At 50.8% G+C, this 15455-nt stretch overlaps 2 protein-coding genes across 4 annotated transcripts; one reads left to right on the forward strand and one right to left on the reverse strand.

Annotated features, from left to right (window-relative positions):
• The first annotated feature begins 2765 nt into the window (after positions 1 to 2765).
• Bricd5 (BRICHOS domain containing 5) lies at positions 2766 to 4150 on the forward strand. Of its 2 annotated transcripts, XM_027424926.2 has the most exons (5): positions 2766 to 2900; positions 3102 to 3254; positions 3326 to 3427; positions 3681 to 3834; positions 3929 to 4150. In XM_027424926.2, exons 1-5 carry the CDS (start codon positions 2883 to 2885, stop codon positions 4021 to 4023), a joined length of 522 nt encoding a protein of 173 aa, XP_027280727.1. In that variant the 5' UTR covers positions 2766 to 2882; the 3' UTR covers positions 4024 to 4150. The 2 variants fall into 2 exon arrangements, with proteins under 2 accessions (XP_027280727.1, XP_035303093.1); XM_035447202.1 differs by having other exon boundaries at positions 3326 to 4150.
• Positions 3988 to 7860, reverse strand: Mlst8 (MTOR associated protein, LST8 homolog). Of its 2 annotated transcripts, none has more exons than XM_027424922.1 (9): positions 7730 to 7860; positions 7037 to 7242; positions 6824 to 6872; positions 6579 to 6741; positions 5963 to 6038; positions 5729 to 5881; positions 5013 to 5137; positions 4731 to 4894; positions 3988 to 4637 (listed from the first exon to the last, which is right to left on the reverse strand). In XM_027424922.1, exons 2-9 carry the CDS (start codon positions 7163 to 7165, stop codon positions 4519 to 4521), a joined length of 978 nt encoding a protein of 325 aa, XP_027280723.1. In that variant the 5' UTR covers positions 7166 to 7242; positions 7730 to 7860; the 3' UTR covers positions 3988 to 4518. The 2 variants fall into 2 exon arrangements, with proteins under 2 accessions (XP_027280723.1, XP_027280722.1); XM_027424921.1 differs by having other exon boundaries at positions 6824 to 6875.
• Positions 7861 to 15455: the final 7595 nt, after the last annotated feature.

Genomic DNA, 15455 nt, shown 5'->3' on the forward strand with positions numbered 1-15455 from the left:
TTAATAGGTGGGGCTCAGTTAGGTGGCTTCAGGTTAATTGGAGTAAAGCAAAGGCAGTAGTTAACCTTGTAAGTAAACGTTTTGGGGGTGCTGTTTACAGATGATTATATTTTAAGATGCACTTTTACACTTGGAAGGCATTATGGGGTGGGCCCTGGGCTTTGTATGTGTTGGCAGGGTTGCTCATAGCATCTGCCCGGGATTCAGGTAATCTTAGGCCCTGTTGATGAGTCTGAAGTGGGTCAAGGGTTGTGTGTCGTGCTTTTTACTGAAGAAAAAAAAAAATGTATTCAGGGATCAGACCCTCGGATGGGCTCAAGGAAAGGAAGGGCTGTTATGAGACACTTGTGCAGACCAAAATACGGGGTTTCACCCAGTGTGATCGATCATACAGCAGAGACGCCTGCTACTGTGTTACCTACAGGGTGGGAGTGGAGGAAGCTGCTCCCAGGTGGGGTTTCTGTTGATGGAGTTTAGTATGCTGCCCTTGAAAACTTCTACTCATCCCTGCTTCCTTGAAAGCCACTTTGATGTCACAATTGTCTGATCTGTATCAGATGCCCGGCACTACAGCCCCTCATGCACACTAACAGCCTGGGTAAACTTTGGCTTCCTTGTGTGAATTGAAACCCAGATGTTTCAATGTGGTCTGTTGAACATCAGAGTGGGTATGAATTCCCACACTGAACTCCATACTGCTGTACAGGGACCTTAGAATAGTGTTTATTTTTTAAAAAATTTTTCTTAAAACTACTGAGCAACATTGTCAAGTGTGGAATTGGATCTTTCTCTTTTTTTGGTTTTTCGAGACAGGGTTTCTCTGTGTAGCTTTGGAGATTATCCTGGCACTCGCTCTGGACACCAGGCTGGCCTCGAACTCACAGAGATCCTCCTGCCCCTGCCTCCTGAGTGCTGGGATTAAAGGCGTGCGCCACCAACACCCAGTGGAATTGGATCTTAAAGGGTTTGAATTTATAGCTGTGCTGTCACAGGGGTAAACCCCACTGAAGAAATCTCATGCCCCAGTCAGCAGCATAGCCAATGTGCAAGCCAAGGATTGCCTTGTTCCCAGAGTGCCCTCTGGGTATGGAAGGAAAAGAGGAGTCCTGAGAATAATTGTCTCTAACAACATATCCAACCTCCTTTGCCTGTGTCCTTTGCATTTGTGTCTGGGTCATATGTTGGTGCATTGGTGCTCCATGAAGCCATCTATTTCCATCCTGGACTTCCTTGCTGGTGACCAGACAGAAGGTCCATCCTATCAACCAGTTGGCTTCTAAGCATCTCTGGCTTTTTGCTCTGCTCTGCAAGTCTCTGACCTTTAGCAGCAGTATTCATAGGTCAAAACCAGGAAGCTGTTCCTTGTAGCTGACTCCTTCCTTCCTGGCACCTTGCCCTGTACCAAGTGGTTACTCTCATGGTCACAGCACTTCACCTGTTCAGGTTCTCAGAGCAATAAAATGTATCCCATGCCTGACGCTGCTCCCAGGTCAGGGGTGGCTGGGAGTGGAATGGTGCCATAATTCAACATGAAGGCGCAGTGCCTGTGACATTGGTAGTGCTGATCCTCTGTGAGTATGGACAATGAACAGACCTGTTTTGACATTATCACCCACATAGGAGTATTTGGCAGGGGCAGCAGCAAGGGATGCCCCCTCTTCTACTGGGCAGTAGCCTGAGAACCTATGTGTTACATTTCCAGCTTGTTTGATTGTGTGAACTCAAATGCACATTAAACTCTCAAACCACACTGATTAGGTCTGCCTTCCTCTATACTTTGAGTAGCAGCTGTATAGCTATGAGTGGGGGCAAGGCAAGAGTATATAAGGCAGGCTGGGATTCCAATTCCAAAATATTGCACAGTAGATGTAACCACTGCTGCCCCACCCTTCTTGCGAGGAACAGGTCCTGAAGAAACAGGAAGTATGTAGCATAAAACCAGAGACTACAGCTACTGGGTAAAATACGTGGATGTGAACATAGCTGAGCTACCATGTCACATAGCTATATAGATCAGAGACCAGAACAGTTAACAGCTTGCTTAGAAAAAAGCATGCTGGGGAACAGGCTAGCTTAGCCACCCAGCAAACTATCCAGTACAGCCCAGAGCCCAATTGGTGCACATGGGAATATCCACAGCCTCATCTGGTGCTAATGGGGTCTGGAAAGAGGCTTGGGAATTTGCAGGGAAAGTAAAAAAGCAATTGGCCTCATACTGATACTTCACTGAACATTTATTGATGGTTCCTGGCTCAGGAGTCTCGAGATAGAGACTCCAAGAAAAAAATCTGCCCAACCAGACAAAATCATCCTGGCTAATACCTAGCCAGTTCTGACTTCCCATCAAGGTCCTGCTTTTATTTGCTCCCATGAACCATGTTCTTTCTGCACAGGTCAACTGTCCAGAGACATGCCTGGTGACCAGCAATCACAGTGGGGGAGAGGGCTGTCCTGGCTCTGACCCTGGATATCAGATACTGGCAGGGAAGGAAGCAGTGGGATTGGGAGGGGAGGATACAGTTTGACTCATCAAAGGGATCCTGAGGTTTCCCTGGCTGACTCCGCCAAGGGGCTGTAGACAATCAGTGCATTGTCAGCAGGGGCTGCAGCATGGAGCAAGGGCACATCCACACTGGGAGCCTAAGGACCGGGCCTGTTGAGGTAAGTGTCTCTACCCACCCCTGCCCAAGAACACAGGGATACAAGAGTCAGGACCTATCAGCCCCTTCCCTGAGCAAGCCAGCTCTCTTAACCCAGAAGCCCCACTGACAGTAATATGCCCCCAGGTGAAGATCAAACCCTGCTGTAGGGACTGGAGAGCAGCCGCGCTGCTGCTGACACTGGTCACTGCAGGGGCTGTGGCTGGAGGGTTTCTCGGCTTCATGTACAGCCCTCCCAAGGTGAGTCGCTCCTCAAGCCCAGGGATACACAGAGTGGGAAAGGGGACAAGAAGGCCAGTACCTGTAAGCCCAACCTGTAAGCCCTCTCACGGGGCCAGGCCTTAACACTGGCCTTGAGAAGACAGAACCAGAAGGAACAAAGGCCTACTAAGGCCGATGTGGACATACCGACATCAAGGCTGATTTCCAAATGCCCCTTAGACATTGCTGCAGATGCTCCGAAAGACCTCAAGCTCCACGATACCCTGGTCCAACCAAACTACTCTAGTGGATGTGGCCCAGAACATGGCAACTATCATGGTGACTCCGCTTCAGAGCAACCACAGCTGGGCCATACTGTTTGACGGACAAAGTGTGAGTGAGCTTGGGCGTGGGGCAGAGGAGAACTATCAGGGTGGCCTTGACTTACCTATCTGCCTCCCCAGGGCTACATCTGTTACCGCCCTGCAGAGCACCAGGCCTGCTTCCTCCGTCTGATGGAAGCCCAAGATCGGGAGACCTTACGGCTGCTGGTGAACACTTCCAGGGTGAGCAGTACTACTTGGCTTGCCAATCACCCCCACCCCCCAAGGCCAGGGGACAAACAAAAGGTCCTCTGTGCAGCCCAACTGGGCCAGCCAAGGCTCTGGTTTCAGGGGAACAGAAAGCTCTATCTTCTCCTGACTAAAACCGTTGACAAGAGCAGGTGGAAGGGCCATCAGGCTGGGGTGGGACATGAATGCCCTACCCAGTCAGGATCAAGAAAGTACTATATGGTGGCCCAACTGAGTCTTTCTGCAGGCCCAAGAGTCCCATATACCTGGCCAAGACACCCACTATGCCCAGGAGCTGCTGGCAGTTTTGGGGGGACATACTGTGGACCCTGCCCGAGCAGGAGCTTCGGTGCAACACCTTTGCTTGAACACTCCCATCTACTGGGCCCAACGAGCAGAGGGTGAGTCGGCGTAGGTTGAGCAAAGAGGCCTGTGGCTCCTGAAGGACAGTACTAGTTGGAAGCCCTTGGGATTAATGAGTTCCCTTCTCCCCAGGGCCCCAGAGGCAGCGGCTGATCTACCTCTGCATTGACATCTGCTTCCCGAGCAACATCTGTGTGTCTGTCTGCTTTTATTACCTTCCAGACTAAGTCCCCTACTGACCTGCCTTTGGTCCCACAGGCCAGTCCTGTCCCCACAGGTCAGCAAGCTGGTTAGGTCACCAGCACCAACAAAGGACAGCTGACAGTAGGGACAAATAAACCCAGATTACCTGGCCATAGTGGTAATTTCTGGGGGGGCCTCAGGACCTGTACAGGGGTAGAGAGGGGCAAGTGGGGATAACATACTTGGGAAATGGGTGTCAACCTCAGATCTCCTCAACAGTTCAATCCCTCTGGGTCTAGCCTCTCTAAAGGGAGAAAAGACTCCCAATCCGAGCACATGTACCCTGGCTTAGTGAGCCTTCTGACAATGAAGAGAGTCCCAGGGTAGAGGGGCCATGGTAGTCTGGTCAGGTCCAGCTGGCCTGACATGCAGAGGCTGACCTGAGAGTCACTTAGGCCAGGATATCGTTGAGGTACATCCACTTAGAGCCACTATACCAGGCAATCCTGACTGTCCAATGCAGCCTCAAGGGGTAGAGGCTAACCCAGCACGCTGTCATTGAAGGCCAAGCAGATGACAGCTTTCTGATGGCCACCATACTCTCTCTTGATCTCTCCAGTCTCTACACACCAAAGCCGGGCCAGGTTGTCAGAGGAGGCTGCAGGAGGGATCAGGCAAAAGAGAAGCAGCAACCATGAATGGCCTCTCTAGAGGCCTAGGCAAGGTAGGGGAGTTAGGAGATAGGGCTCACCTGTGACTATGTACTGGGAGTCCCCTGAGAAGGCACAGCCCCACATCCAACCACGGGATGACTCTCCAGGATTACTACTCTTGATGCTGAGCTCTGTCATCAGGGAGAAGTTGGATGTCCTCCAAATTTTACATGTCTGGTCAGCTGAACAGGTGGCAAGGAGCCTGGGGTTGGACAATGGGTATCTCAGCAGCTACTCCTACCTTGTGTCTACTTACCACATACCAGGTAGTGCCCCCAGCCCCTGAAGATGCCCTCTTCCATCAGGACCCTAACACTCACGTGGAATCAGGGCTGAAGCGGCATTGCAAGGCATAGCGCGTGTGGGCCGGGATCTTGGTCTTGGGAATGAGCTGAGTCACCTCGTCACCAATGCCACTTGTCAGGTTCCAGACATAGCAGTTCCCCTATAGGACAGGAGAACAGTCATTCAAAACCCAGACCCAGGAACACCTGGGCCAGGGCAGGAAGGCCAGCATCTTGGGTCATGTCTATAGGAAGGTTGGCCCCAACAAGAAACCATGCCCAGCCAGCCAAAAGCAGGAGGCCACACTGGCCAGGGACTCAAACACAGCTCCCTAGAGGCTGCTGCTGGCCAATAGAGATGTGCAGGAAAGGAGGCGGTAAGGAGGGGACCCAGATAGACAATCAAACAACCCAAGCCTAGAAGGAGGGAATGCCAGTATATAGAACAAGTGATGTTCTAGGATTTAAAAGGAGAAAATGAGACTAGAGATGAAAGCAGGGACCAAACTGAAGCATCCTGAAAGAAAAGGAGGAAATAACTGGCCCTGAGAAAATACTGGCTGAGGTGCCTAGTCTGATAGGTGGACTATGACAGACAGCAAGGTGGACATGAGGAGTGGTACTCAAGTGCCGGACTTTGGGAGCTGGATGGAAACTTAGAGTGGCCTGAGGAACAACCATGGAATCAGCTCATCTGCAGAAGATAGGGGACTAGGTGCTGACATGCCCCTGTACCCCATCCCAGTACTCACAGCACTATTGACTGCTGCCATGTAGCTGGCATCAGGGTCAATGTGGGCAGATGTGATGGAAAACTCAGGCTCAGGAATCAGCTGCTCATTATGGTCTGTCTTCAGGTCCCAGATGTGGATAGCACCACTCTGGTCACCCACAATGAGTTCTGCCTGAGATATTGTGAGGGTAAGATGTGGTAGCACCTCTGCTTCCAAAGCCCCCAGGTACCTGGCCCCATGAGTGCTCCTCACCTGGTTGGGATGCAGACACACACAATTAATGGGTGCATTCACCTGGAAGATACGCTGACACTGCAGATTCCGGGATCTGTGGGGAGTTAGGGTCACACATGGTGTCTAATGTATGCTATTGGTATCCCACCAAAAGCCCCCATTCTTTGCTAATAAGAGTTGCTTCTGCCGGGTGTTGGTGGCACATGCCTTTAATCCCAACACTCGGGAGGCAGAGGCAGGTGGATCTCTGTGAGTTTGAGACCAGCCTGGTCTACAAGAGCAAGTTCCAGGACAGCCTCCAAAGCCACAGAGAAACCCTGTCTCAAAAAACCAAAACAAAAAAAAAAAAAAAAGAGAGAGAGAGAGAGTTGCTTCTATCTTAGGAACTTGTGGAGTTTGGCTCTTCTCCAGAGATGGTAGTGTTAGGTCATTAAAAAGGGACTGAAAGTCTGGCCCCTAGCCTCAAGGCAGGGTTGGCTTTGATGTAATTCCATCCTGTTGCTTTCTTTCTTCCTTCAAACACCCACTCAAAGCCCCCTAGATTAGTCTATTCATAGAATACCTGCCCAAAGACAATCCCCTGGCTGCCCTCTCCCCAGGCACTCAACACCCTCTCCAGCCCAGCACTCAACACCTGAGGTCCCATATGCGAGCCGTACAGTCTTCCCCGCCGGTGTACATCCAGCGGCCATCCTCATGAAAGCCCACAGAAGCAATGTTCTTATTGACTCCGTCGTAACTGATGATGGGGTTGGGGTTATTGGAGTTGAGATCATACATGCGGATATGTTGGTAACCTAGGGACACAGGCTGAATTAAAGCATGGGGACCAGGTAGTCCTGCCACCAGTCAAGGGCAGAGGTCAAGAATCTCAGGTACCTGCAGCAGCAATCATGCTTCGGTCTGGTGTGATCTCCAATGCATTCACCTGCTGAGTATGTTAAGGATGATGGGAAGTGAACCCTGGAAAGGGAGGCCTTGGGGCCACAGGCCATCAAGACTTCCACTACCTGGCCTTATTTTCCCAGGACACTTGTCATTCAGACTTAATCCTGGCCAGCACCACCCTGCCTGCTCCCAAGTGGAGGATACAGAGTCCTGATGCTGCACTGTTCGGGTGCAGATGCCACTGTGTGCCTGCCAAAAGCGCACAGTGTGGTCGTAGCCTGCAGTTGCCAAGATGACAGGGTCACTGCCCACTGTGCCTGGGGTGGTGTTCATTGCTTGATGGCTGGCAAAAATGAGGCCTGCACTGGGACAAGAGCTAGGTGATAGGCAAGGTCCAAAGGTCAAAACATCTAGAGGAAAAAAATGAATGTATGAGAAAACAATCTGCACATTACACTGAGCAGTATCACTTTAAAGATAAGAAACATGAGAGTCTTTGGGGTCACGCTGGCAGTCACGTGAGAGGCGACTCCAGCGCCTCTGCTTCCCAGCACCTGTTCCTTCAGCTTCACCAGCACGGATGGAGACGCCACCCCGCCTGCAGCCAGCAGGAGGCAGTCAGTCACACGCAGAGGGCAATCACAGGGGTGCCGTCTGCCGCAAGGGTAGGCAACGCATGCGCAGGGCGACTGGGGACGCCGGGCACCAATGCTGCTGCGCATGCGTAGTTGCCCGGCATTGAGATCTGATGGGTGGGGGAGCTGTGTGGCAGGACCCCCGAGGTCCCCTGTGCTCTGCAGACCGACTTGGCTCTGTCCTACCAACCTGATTACCCCGACCGCACCCTCCTAGCCACCAAGCGGCTGATACGCAGCCCTTATCCCGCGGCCTCCGTACCTTACACACGCTCAGCACTCTGCCTTGGTCCAGGACGGCGAGGCGAGTAGGAGCGAGTCGATAGAAGCCGGGCGGAGTGTGGAGTTATCGATAGCCGCTCAGGGCGAGACCATGAGTCCGGGATGTGGGGGAGTAAGTTTGCAGTGATTCCAAAGTTCTGAGAGGTGGAACTGCTGCAGAAGTCGCGTGCAGAGTGGGCGTCAGCCGCGACACCAGCCTTAAACTCACTAGACAAACATGGTGCGGCTGCCTATTTTCCAGGCTTAGTTCCCGGGAAGGATTGCACTGTCGTTGTCCCCCCCCCCCGCCACCTCTGCACACATACGCAATCCCTACCCTACCTACCAAGCTAGAATTTCCAGGCAAATACAAAACTTACAGATTCAAAAAAAAAAAAAAAAGGTTTTTTGGGTTTTTTTTGTTTGTTTGTTTTTGTATAAGCATATCTCAAACGTTGTCCTAAAAGAATTACTTTCTTACAAGAAGTTCAAATGCAACTGGGCATTCTGTACTTTTGCTTTATCTGGTAACCCTAACCCTAACCTGGGCCCTTTCAGACCTGTCCAGGCCCAGCCAGATTCTCAGTACACACAAGTTAGCTAGGAACCCCTTTAAAACTCCAGATTCTCATTCCTCCATTTTTATTACAGCCCTCCGAACTCCACAATTCCTTGTTTTCCCATGATTCCTTCCCACTGCACCTATAGATGGGGCTGCAAACCCCTTTTTCCTTTGGCCACAGAGAGGATGAGTCCAGCTCCTTGGCCAAGGCCAATTCCTGCCCATGCATCCAGACATAGACACCCCTCTCCCCAGTACCTTCCCACAGGCCCTCTTTACCTTTACCTCCTTAGTGTGTTTTTGTTGTTTGGTTTGTTTTTTCCTTTTGTTTTTTTGTTTTGTTTGTTTTTTGGGACAGGGTTTCTCTGTGTTGCTCTGGCTATCCTGGAATTCATGCTGTAGACTGGGCTGGCCTTGAACTCACAGAGATCAGCCACTGCCTCCTGGGATTACAGGTGCGCACCAGCGAGGACTGACTTAGTTTTCTTTTAGCCCGGGGGTGGGGGGTGGGGTTGGGGTTTCGAGACAGGGTTTCTCTGTGGCTTTGGAGGTTGTCCTGGAACTAGCTCTTGTAGACCAGGCTGGTCTCAAACTCACAGAGATCCGCCTGCCTCTGACTCCTGAGTGCTGGGATTAAAGGCATGAGCCACCATTGCCCCGCCCGACTTAGTTTCTTCAACCAGGGTTTGTTTGGTATTCTACAGGGCCTTCAGACTTATGTAGGCAAGGATGACCTTGAACTTTAAGTGCCCTGTCTCTAACACTTGAAGATGTCAGGGCACATGCTAGGGAAGTTACACTGCCATCTGAGTTTCAGTGATAACTTCAGCCTCCCCCTTAGTGTTATAAACCCAAAAAACAACCCCAATACTCTTTTCCCATCTAAACTCTCTCTCCTCCAAAGAGCTGTTCTCATCATGTTGGTAGCTCCACTTCCCATCTCCCCCTCATTTCTCAGATTTACCCAAGTTCTCTGGGGAAATTCCTCAAGGCCACTGCCCAACTTAATCTTCTAAACCCAGTAGATACTTTCTTTCTACCTCTTGACCCTGTGTACTGTGAATGACAGAAAATCTCATTTCTTCCTTTGTGCCCTAGTGCCAGTACCAGATTGCCTCAATGGGCTCTCTCCCTGTCCCCCTCCTAATACTCTCCCCCATTTTCTTGTTGCCTTACCCTAGAGGCTCTGTGGCTTCCCATGCTGTCTTTGCTCTGGTGTCTTGCCACTCTCATCTCCAATTCCCGGGCCCTTGACGCACATCCAGCTCTCTGTTAAATATGGCACACAATTGCCACACAGAACACGCCACCTTTACTGCCTAAGGTAATTTCCTCGCTGACCAGATGCCCTTGTGTGAGCAGTGTCCAGCCATATGCAATAACTGGCTATAATCTGAGTGCATTCCTCATCCTTGCCATTTTCAGCCAACAATTTCACCTGATACCCACCTCCTCACATCTTTTTGTTTGTTGTTTTTCAAGACAGGGTTTCTCTGTGTAGCCCCGGCTGTCCTGGAACTCACTCTGTAGACCAGGCTCGCCTTGAATTCACAGAGATCCACCTGCCTCTGTCTCCCAAGTGCTAGGATTAAAGGTCTGGACCACCACTGCCCTCACATCTTAGAAAGCCCTGCTCTAGTCCCCCTTCAACAGTCAACCAGTTTGCCATACCTTTTCCTCTTCCTCGTCGTCGTCCTCCTCCTCCTCCCCCTTCTCCTCCTCCTTCTCATAGTTTCACGTATCCCAGGCTGATTAGAACTTCCTCTGTAAGTAAAGATGACTTTGACCTCCTCCTCCTGTCACCACCTCTCAAGTGCTAGAATCATATATGTGCCTGTGGGGTCTTTTACCAACACAAATCTGGCCTTATTAACCCACAAGATCCTTCAGAGATTCCAGAAACCTCCCAGGTTCCCCTGTCTAGCCCTTGCCTCTGCCTGATCTCTCCTCCCAGAAGGCCACTGGTTCAGCAGAGAGACAGACTCTCACCACACTCTTGCTTTGCCTCTGCCCAGGCTGTTCTTCCCTCCACCCTTCACCTACCTAGCTCTTGGCTCTCAGCATCTTCACTTTCACTCTGTGAGTTTGTTCTTTGTGGGACTTTGTGCTGGTTGAGGGGAAACTCACAAAGCATTAAACTGTCCCTTTATTAAAGGCTTGTTTTTATTTATGGGTATGTGTGTGTGCATGTGAGTTAGTATACATACATGCATGCAGGTGTCTTCAGAGACCAGGAAAGGGTATATGATCTTCTAGAGCTGGGGGTTACAGGTGGTTGTGAGCTATCTGATATTGGTGCTAGAAACTGAACTCAGATCCTCTATAAAAACTGATGAGCCAACTCTCCAGTCCCACAATTGGCCATTTAAATTGAACAGTTCAGACAAGGGATGCAAATCAGTAATAGAGAGACTGCCTGGTACATTCTAGGCTAGCCCAGAAATGCATTAATAAAAACAGAGTGAACAATTTAGCCAATATGACATATCTATAATCCTGGCACTTGGGATCCTGAGTCAGGAAGATCTTGAGTTCAAGACCAGCCTCACTTGGCTACATAATGAGATCCTGTATTTAAAAAAGAATCAATTCGATGGTCAGTGGTGGAAAACCCTGTCTCTGAAAAAAAAAAAAAAGAATCAACTCAATTACACAGTGACATTTAGTGCATTGACACTGTGCAACTACTACCTCTTTGTGGCTACAAGATGTTTACATTCTCCCCTCAAGAGACTAAGCAGAGCTGGCTGGTGGTGACAGTGCAACCTTTGATCCCAGCACTCAGGAGGCAGAGGCAGGTGGGCCTGGTCTACAAAGTAAGTTCCAGGACAGCCAGTGTTACACAGAGAAACCCTGTATCAAAAAATAAGAGAGAGACTAGGCAGATAGGCAGACCAGGGTATGGTGACTTTTGCTTTTTTGTTTTTTGTTTTTTTCAAAATAGAGTTTCTCTGTGTAGCTTTGAGGCCTATATCCTGGTACTCCCTCTGTAGACCAGGCTGGCCTCAAACTCACAGAGATCTGCCTGTCTCTGCCTCCTGAGAGGATTAAAGGCATGCGCCACCAACACCCCGCAGCTCTTGCTTTAATCCCAGAATCTGAGAGGCAGAGACAGGCAGATCTCTATGAGTTCAAGGCCAGCCCAGTCTACAGAGTGAGTTCCAGGACAGCCAGGGCTACACAGAGAAACCTTGTCTTGAAGGGGGGGTCTAGGCAGTTACTCCCCACCCTCCTTCCCCAACCCAGGCCCTGGAAACCACTGACCTTGTCTTTTAATGGCCTCGGCTGGACATTTCATATCAATGGAATCACAAATTTATAGTCTTTTGATTTTGTTTCTCTACTTAGCATTGTGTTTTCAAGGTTCACTCAGTGGTATGGATCACTATGTCATTCCTTTCCATGGCTAACAGTGTCCCATTGTATGCATGGACCTCATTTTACTTTTTCACTCATGGTGGGCATCTGATTTATTTCCTTCTATATTGTGACATAATGCTACTACTATAAATGTTTATGTACAAGCATTTGTTTGCATCCATGTTTTCATTTGACTTGGAACTACCTTAGGAATGAAATTACTGGGTCACGTTCACTCTATGTTCAGCCACTGAGCCATTTCTCCAGCCTGCTATGTTCAACTTTTTGAGGAACTGCCAAAACATCATGAATGTTTTCACTACATTGTACTGCAGTGAGTTCACTCAGGAGGATCAGTCCCTATCTGGGGACATCTTGTCAGAAAACAGGCTCATAGCTGCAGAACTGCCATTGAAAGCTCAGAGCTGGAAGATGGTGGATCCCAGTTTGGCCCAGCTGCAGTTCAGACCCCACTCTCTCCTGACCTCATCCTTTCTGACCAGCTAAAGAGACTGATGCACAAGGAACCTGCACCTTACTTAGCTTCCTTTTGATGAAGCATAAGCTCTCCAAAGGCCACTCTACTGAAGGCTCAGAGTCCTGGGCATGCTGAGTGAAGAGGAGAGACAGCATAAGAAGGACATTTAAATCAGCATCAATCATGATATGGGACTCAAGAAGACAGAAGAGTGGTCAGATGTGTGTCACCTGTTTCCTGAACTGTTGCCCTTTCTTTGGGACTCTGGGTGGAGCCAGGAGCTAAAGGCTGGGATGCTGCAGATGGTTCAACTCAGAGATAGCTGTTAAACTGGGCGTGGCCCTGAGCATTCTGAGTAGCAGCTCCAGCATCTCTGTTGGGTAGAAGAAATCTGGAGCATGTGGCTTTTGAGCCTTTGTGAGATACTACTCACCAGCACAGCACTTTACAGAGGTGGTGCCCACAGAAATGACACCTGACATATGCTTCCAGCAACCCATGGGAAGGCACATTTAACATTACCATTGTATTCATAAGGGGCTGAGTACCAGTGCTTGGGGAATGCTCTGAGCAGGTACACAGCTGAGAGGCAGAGGCAGGGGCTGCGGGCTAGCTGGCGGCAGCTAAGCATCCGGGAAGAAAGCCAGTCAGGGCTGCAGTGAAGCTGCCATCAGCTCAGCAATTCTGCTGGCTCAGCGGCCCCTCCTCCCAGGATCTTCTTCGGAGACCTGACACCCTGGAGGGCTGCCCCAGACCCACGAATCTGCATTCTTTGCCCCAGTAGGAATAGATGACAGTTTGCTATACTGTCCTCATCCCCAGGTGCACGGGGAGGGGACCCAAGCAGGGGAACATCTTTGTATTCATGCAGACCTTCCCATCAGCCCTCCAGACAGAGTTGCTGCCCCATTTCACAGACGAAGCAGCTGAGTATCAGGAGCTTGTCCAACATGGTCACTCATTAGCAGTACCTTGGCCTCTGGAAACCCCTCTGGGGCTCTACTCTGACCTAGCAGGGGAAGCCTCTGGCTTTCCCTCTGCTACCACCAACCCTTTAAAGTAAGGAATCGTGGATCCTGAAGCCCACCTAGAGTCCAGATATTCTGTCCAGACCACAATATGCATATTTACCTGGGACCCTTGGATTTCCTGTCTAAAAGGATCTAGTTCATTTTTCTGGCCTACACATCCCTCCTCCCAGGTGGCTACACAATGAGATGCCCACACCTGGCCTGAGGAGTGGTCCGGGAATGCCTGTTTATGGGGTGAGCTGATGCTGGAGCTGGACAGAGAACAGGAATGACAGCTACAGGCAAGAACCAGTTCAAGTTACCCAAAAGCAATCCAAGAGTTGTAAATTTAAACTTGCCCTTTCAGGTCTTGGTGAAGGTATATTTGTTAAGGTAGGAGGCTAGAACATATTTATTTAACAGGTTATTAGTACAAGTTACAACATTGAAACAGACATTTGGTGAGTGGGCTTCTGTTTGTATTTTTGCCCCAGGTCCTACAAAGATTATTTACCTTAGATGTTCCAAACATAGCAATAATAGTCATGATAATAGCTGTCTTCTTTTTATGTATTTCCTTATTTTTGTAGTGCTTCCTGTGTGCTTGGCACTGTATCATGTGAAGATGAATCTAATACGGCTGCAGTCCCTACAGGGATGCCCAAGAACATCACAATATTCACAGCAGCTGTCTGCTGAGCATTTATTATATCCGAGATTAATTGTGGAGACAGCATCACCCTTAACCCTGGAGTAGGTGGAGGGGACACACTGCTGACCCACCTTTCACAGGTAGGGTAAATAACAGACTCAGAAAGACTAAGTGACCAGTTCAAGATGACAAAATCAGTAAGAAGGTTCCAAGTCCAGACTCATGACCTTGAGACCTAGGGCCCTTGTAGCACACACTCAGGAATTCATAGCATTTCTAAAGCTTAGTTGTTATTTTTCAACCTGTAAAATGGGGACAGTAAATTCGGCTTTATCCCAAATGACCAGTACAGCACCTGGCTGGCCCTCCTCCGAGTAACCACAAATTGGTCACTGTAAAGGATCAAGGGAAGGATTTTTGCATTCGAGACCTCTTCTGAGAGCCCCAGGCACATTCCCCGATCCTCATGAGAGACTCTACCATGGTCAGAGTTACACGATCCTGGAAACCCTTGTACCTGCTGCTTCTCCTCCGCTGCCCTTCTGGACCTGCTGCATGGTCCAGAACCACAAGAACAGTGTGTCAGGAGCGCATATGTGAATCCTCACCATATTCTCCCGACTATCTCGCTAGGTTGGGATGATGCTCTGCTCCTGCTTGTAAATAAGGAAACCGAGGCAGCAGAACCTTACCCAAGATATGGAACTTAACTGATGTGTGTCCACAATGATGCAGGCAAGATAAGGAGAGGCCTCCAGCAGCCCTAGCCTTCTGGCGGACAGGAGAAAGGTGAGACCTCTTGAGGTGTTGGTCAAGCAGGAAGATCCTGACTAGGAACCTGTGGCTGGAGATTGTTTAGGTTGGGCTAAAATGGTGGGGGGTGGGGTGGGGGGTGGGGGGGCAGGGCAGGGCAGGGCTGGGCCTTAAGTGGTGCGGAGGATGGGAGGTTAATTTCCTTCTTGGTGAACGTAAGACAGTTACATCCCAGTAGATGCTGAGAGTGGCGAAGTCAAGCTCCCTTCCAGGCTGTCCTCGAAGGAGAATTGTCATCCTGCATTGTTGTAGAGAGAAGCCAGAGGCTGCCAGGGAAGAAGGTGTAGCTGGGGGGAGGGGGTACGGGTTCCCTGACACCGAATTCATTATTGGGAGATTCCTCTTCGCAATCCCTCAACACCTCCCACAGGATCCACGGGCCAGAAATGTCTGACAGCCTCTGGAGGGCCGGCACCGGTGGCACTGGTGCCCGGCTCCCCGCCCGCCCACTGTCTCGAGTCCCTCCCCCTCAGGTCCCGCAGCCTCGAGAAACCTCTCCTAGGTTTAGCCTTGCGTCGCTGCCGTGTCGGTGCTCCGTGGCCAGCCCCCCCGCCCCCCCTCCGGCGCACTGTCCTCTGTCCCCGGCGGTCGTCCTCGGTACCCCGCTGTCCGCAGAGGCCTAGGCTGACCCGCGGACCCAAACGTGGGGAGGGGGCGTCGGAGGGGGGGGAGGGCCAATGCGGGGGCGGAGCCTCGGAGCCGGGCGCGCGGCCGGCGCGGGCTGACGGAGGTCAGCGGCCGCGGGAGCGGACCCAGGCGTCCGGGAGGCGGCTCAGACGCGGCGCGCCACCGGGTGCCCGCCGCCGTCGTCGGCTCCCGCCCCCGGGCCGCCCCCCGCCCGTGACGCGCTAT

The sequence above is a fragment of the Cricetulus griseus genome, chromosome 7, assembly GCF_003668045.3.
Source record: "Cricetulus griseus strain 17A/GY chromosome 7, alternate assembly CriGri-PICRH-1.0, whole genome shotgun sequence".
Lineage (NCBI taxonomy): Eukaryota > Metazoa > Chordata > Mammalia > Rodentia > Cricetidae > Cricetulus > Cricetulus griseus.

What these genes read in the sequence shown, in the direction of transcription:
- Bricd5 (XM_035447202.1), top strand. An exon ending in TACTGTTTGACGGACAAAGT is followed by an intron (nt 3,255 to 3,325) that starts GTGAGTGAGCTT and finishes CTGCCTCCCCAG; the next exon opens with GGCTACATCTGTTACCGCCC.
- Mlst8 (XM_027424921.1), bottom strand. Translation starts at nt 7,165, where the DNA reads ATGAACACCACCCCAGGCACAGTGGGCAGTGACCCTGTCATCTTGGCA. An exon ending in CAGTGCAGCATCAGGACTCT is followed by an intron (nt 6,876 to 7,036) that starts GTATCCTCCACT and finishes TAACATACTCAG; the next exon opens with CAGGTGAATGCATTGGAGAT. An exon ending in CGCTTCAGCCCTGATTCCAC is followed by an intron (nt 4,895 to 5,012) that starts GTGAGTGTTAGG and finishes GTCCAACCCCAG; the next exon opens with GCTCCTTGCCACCTGTTCAG.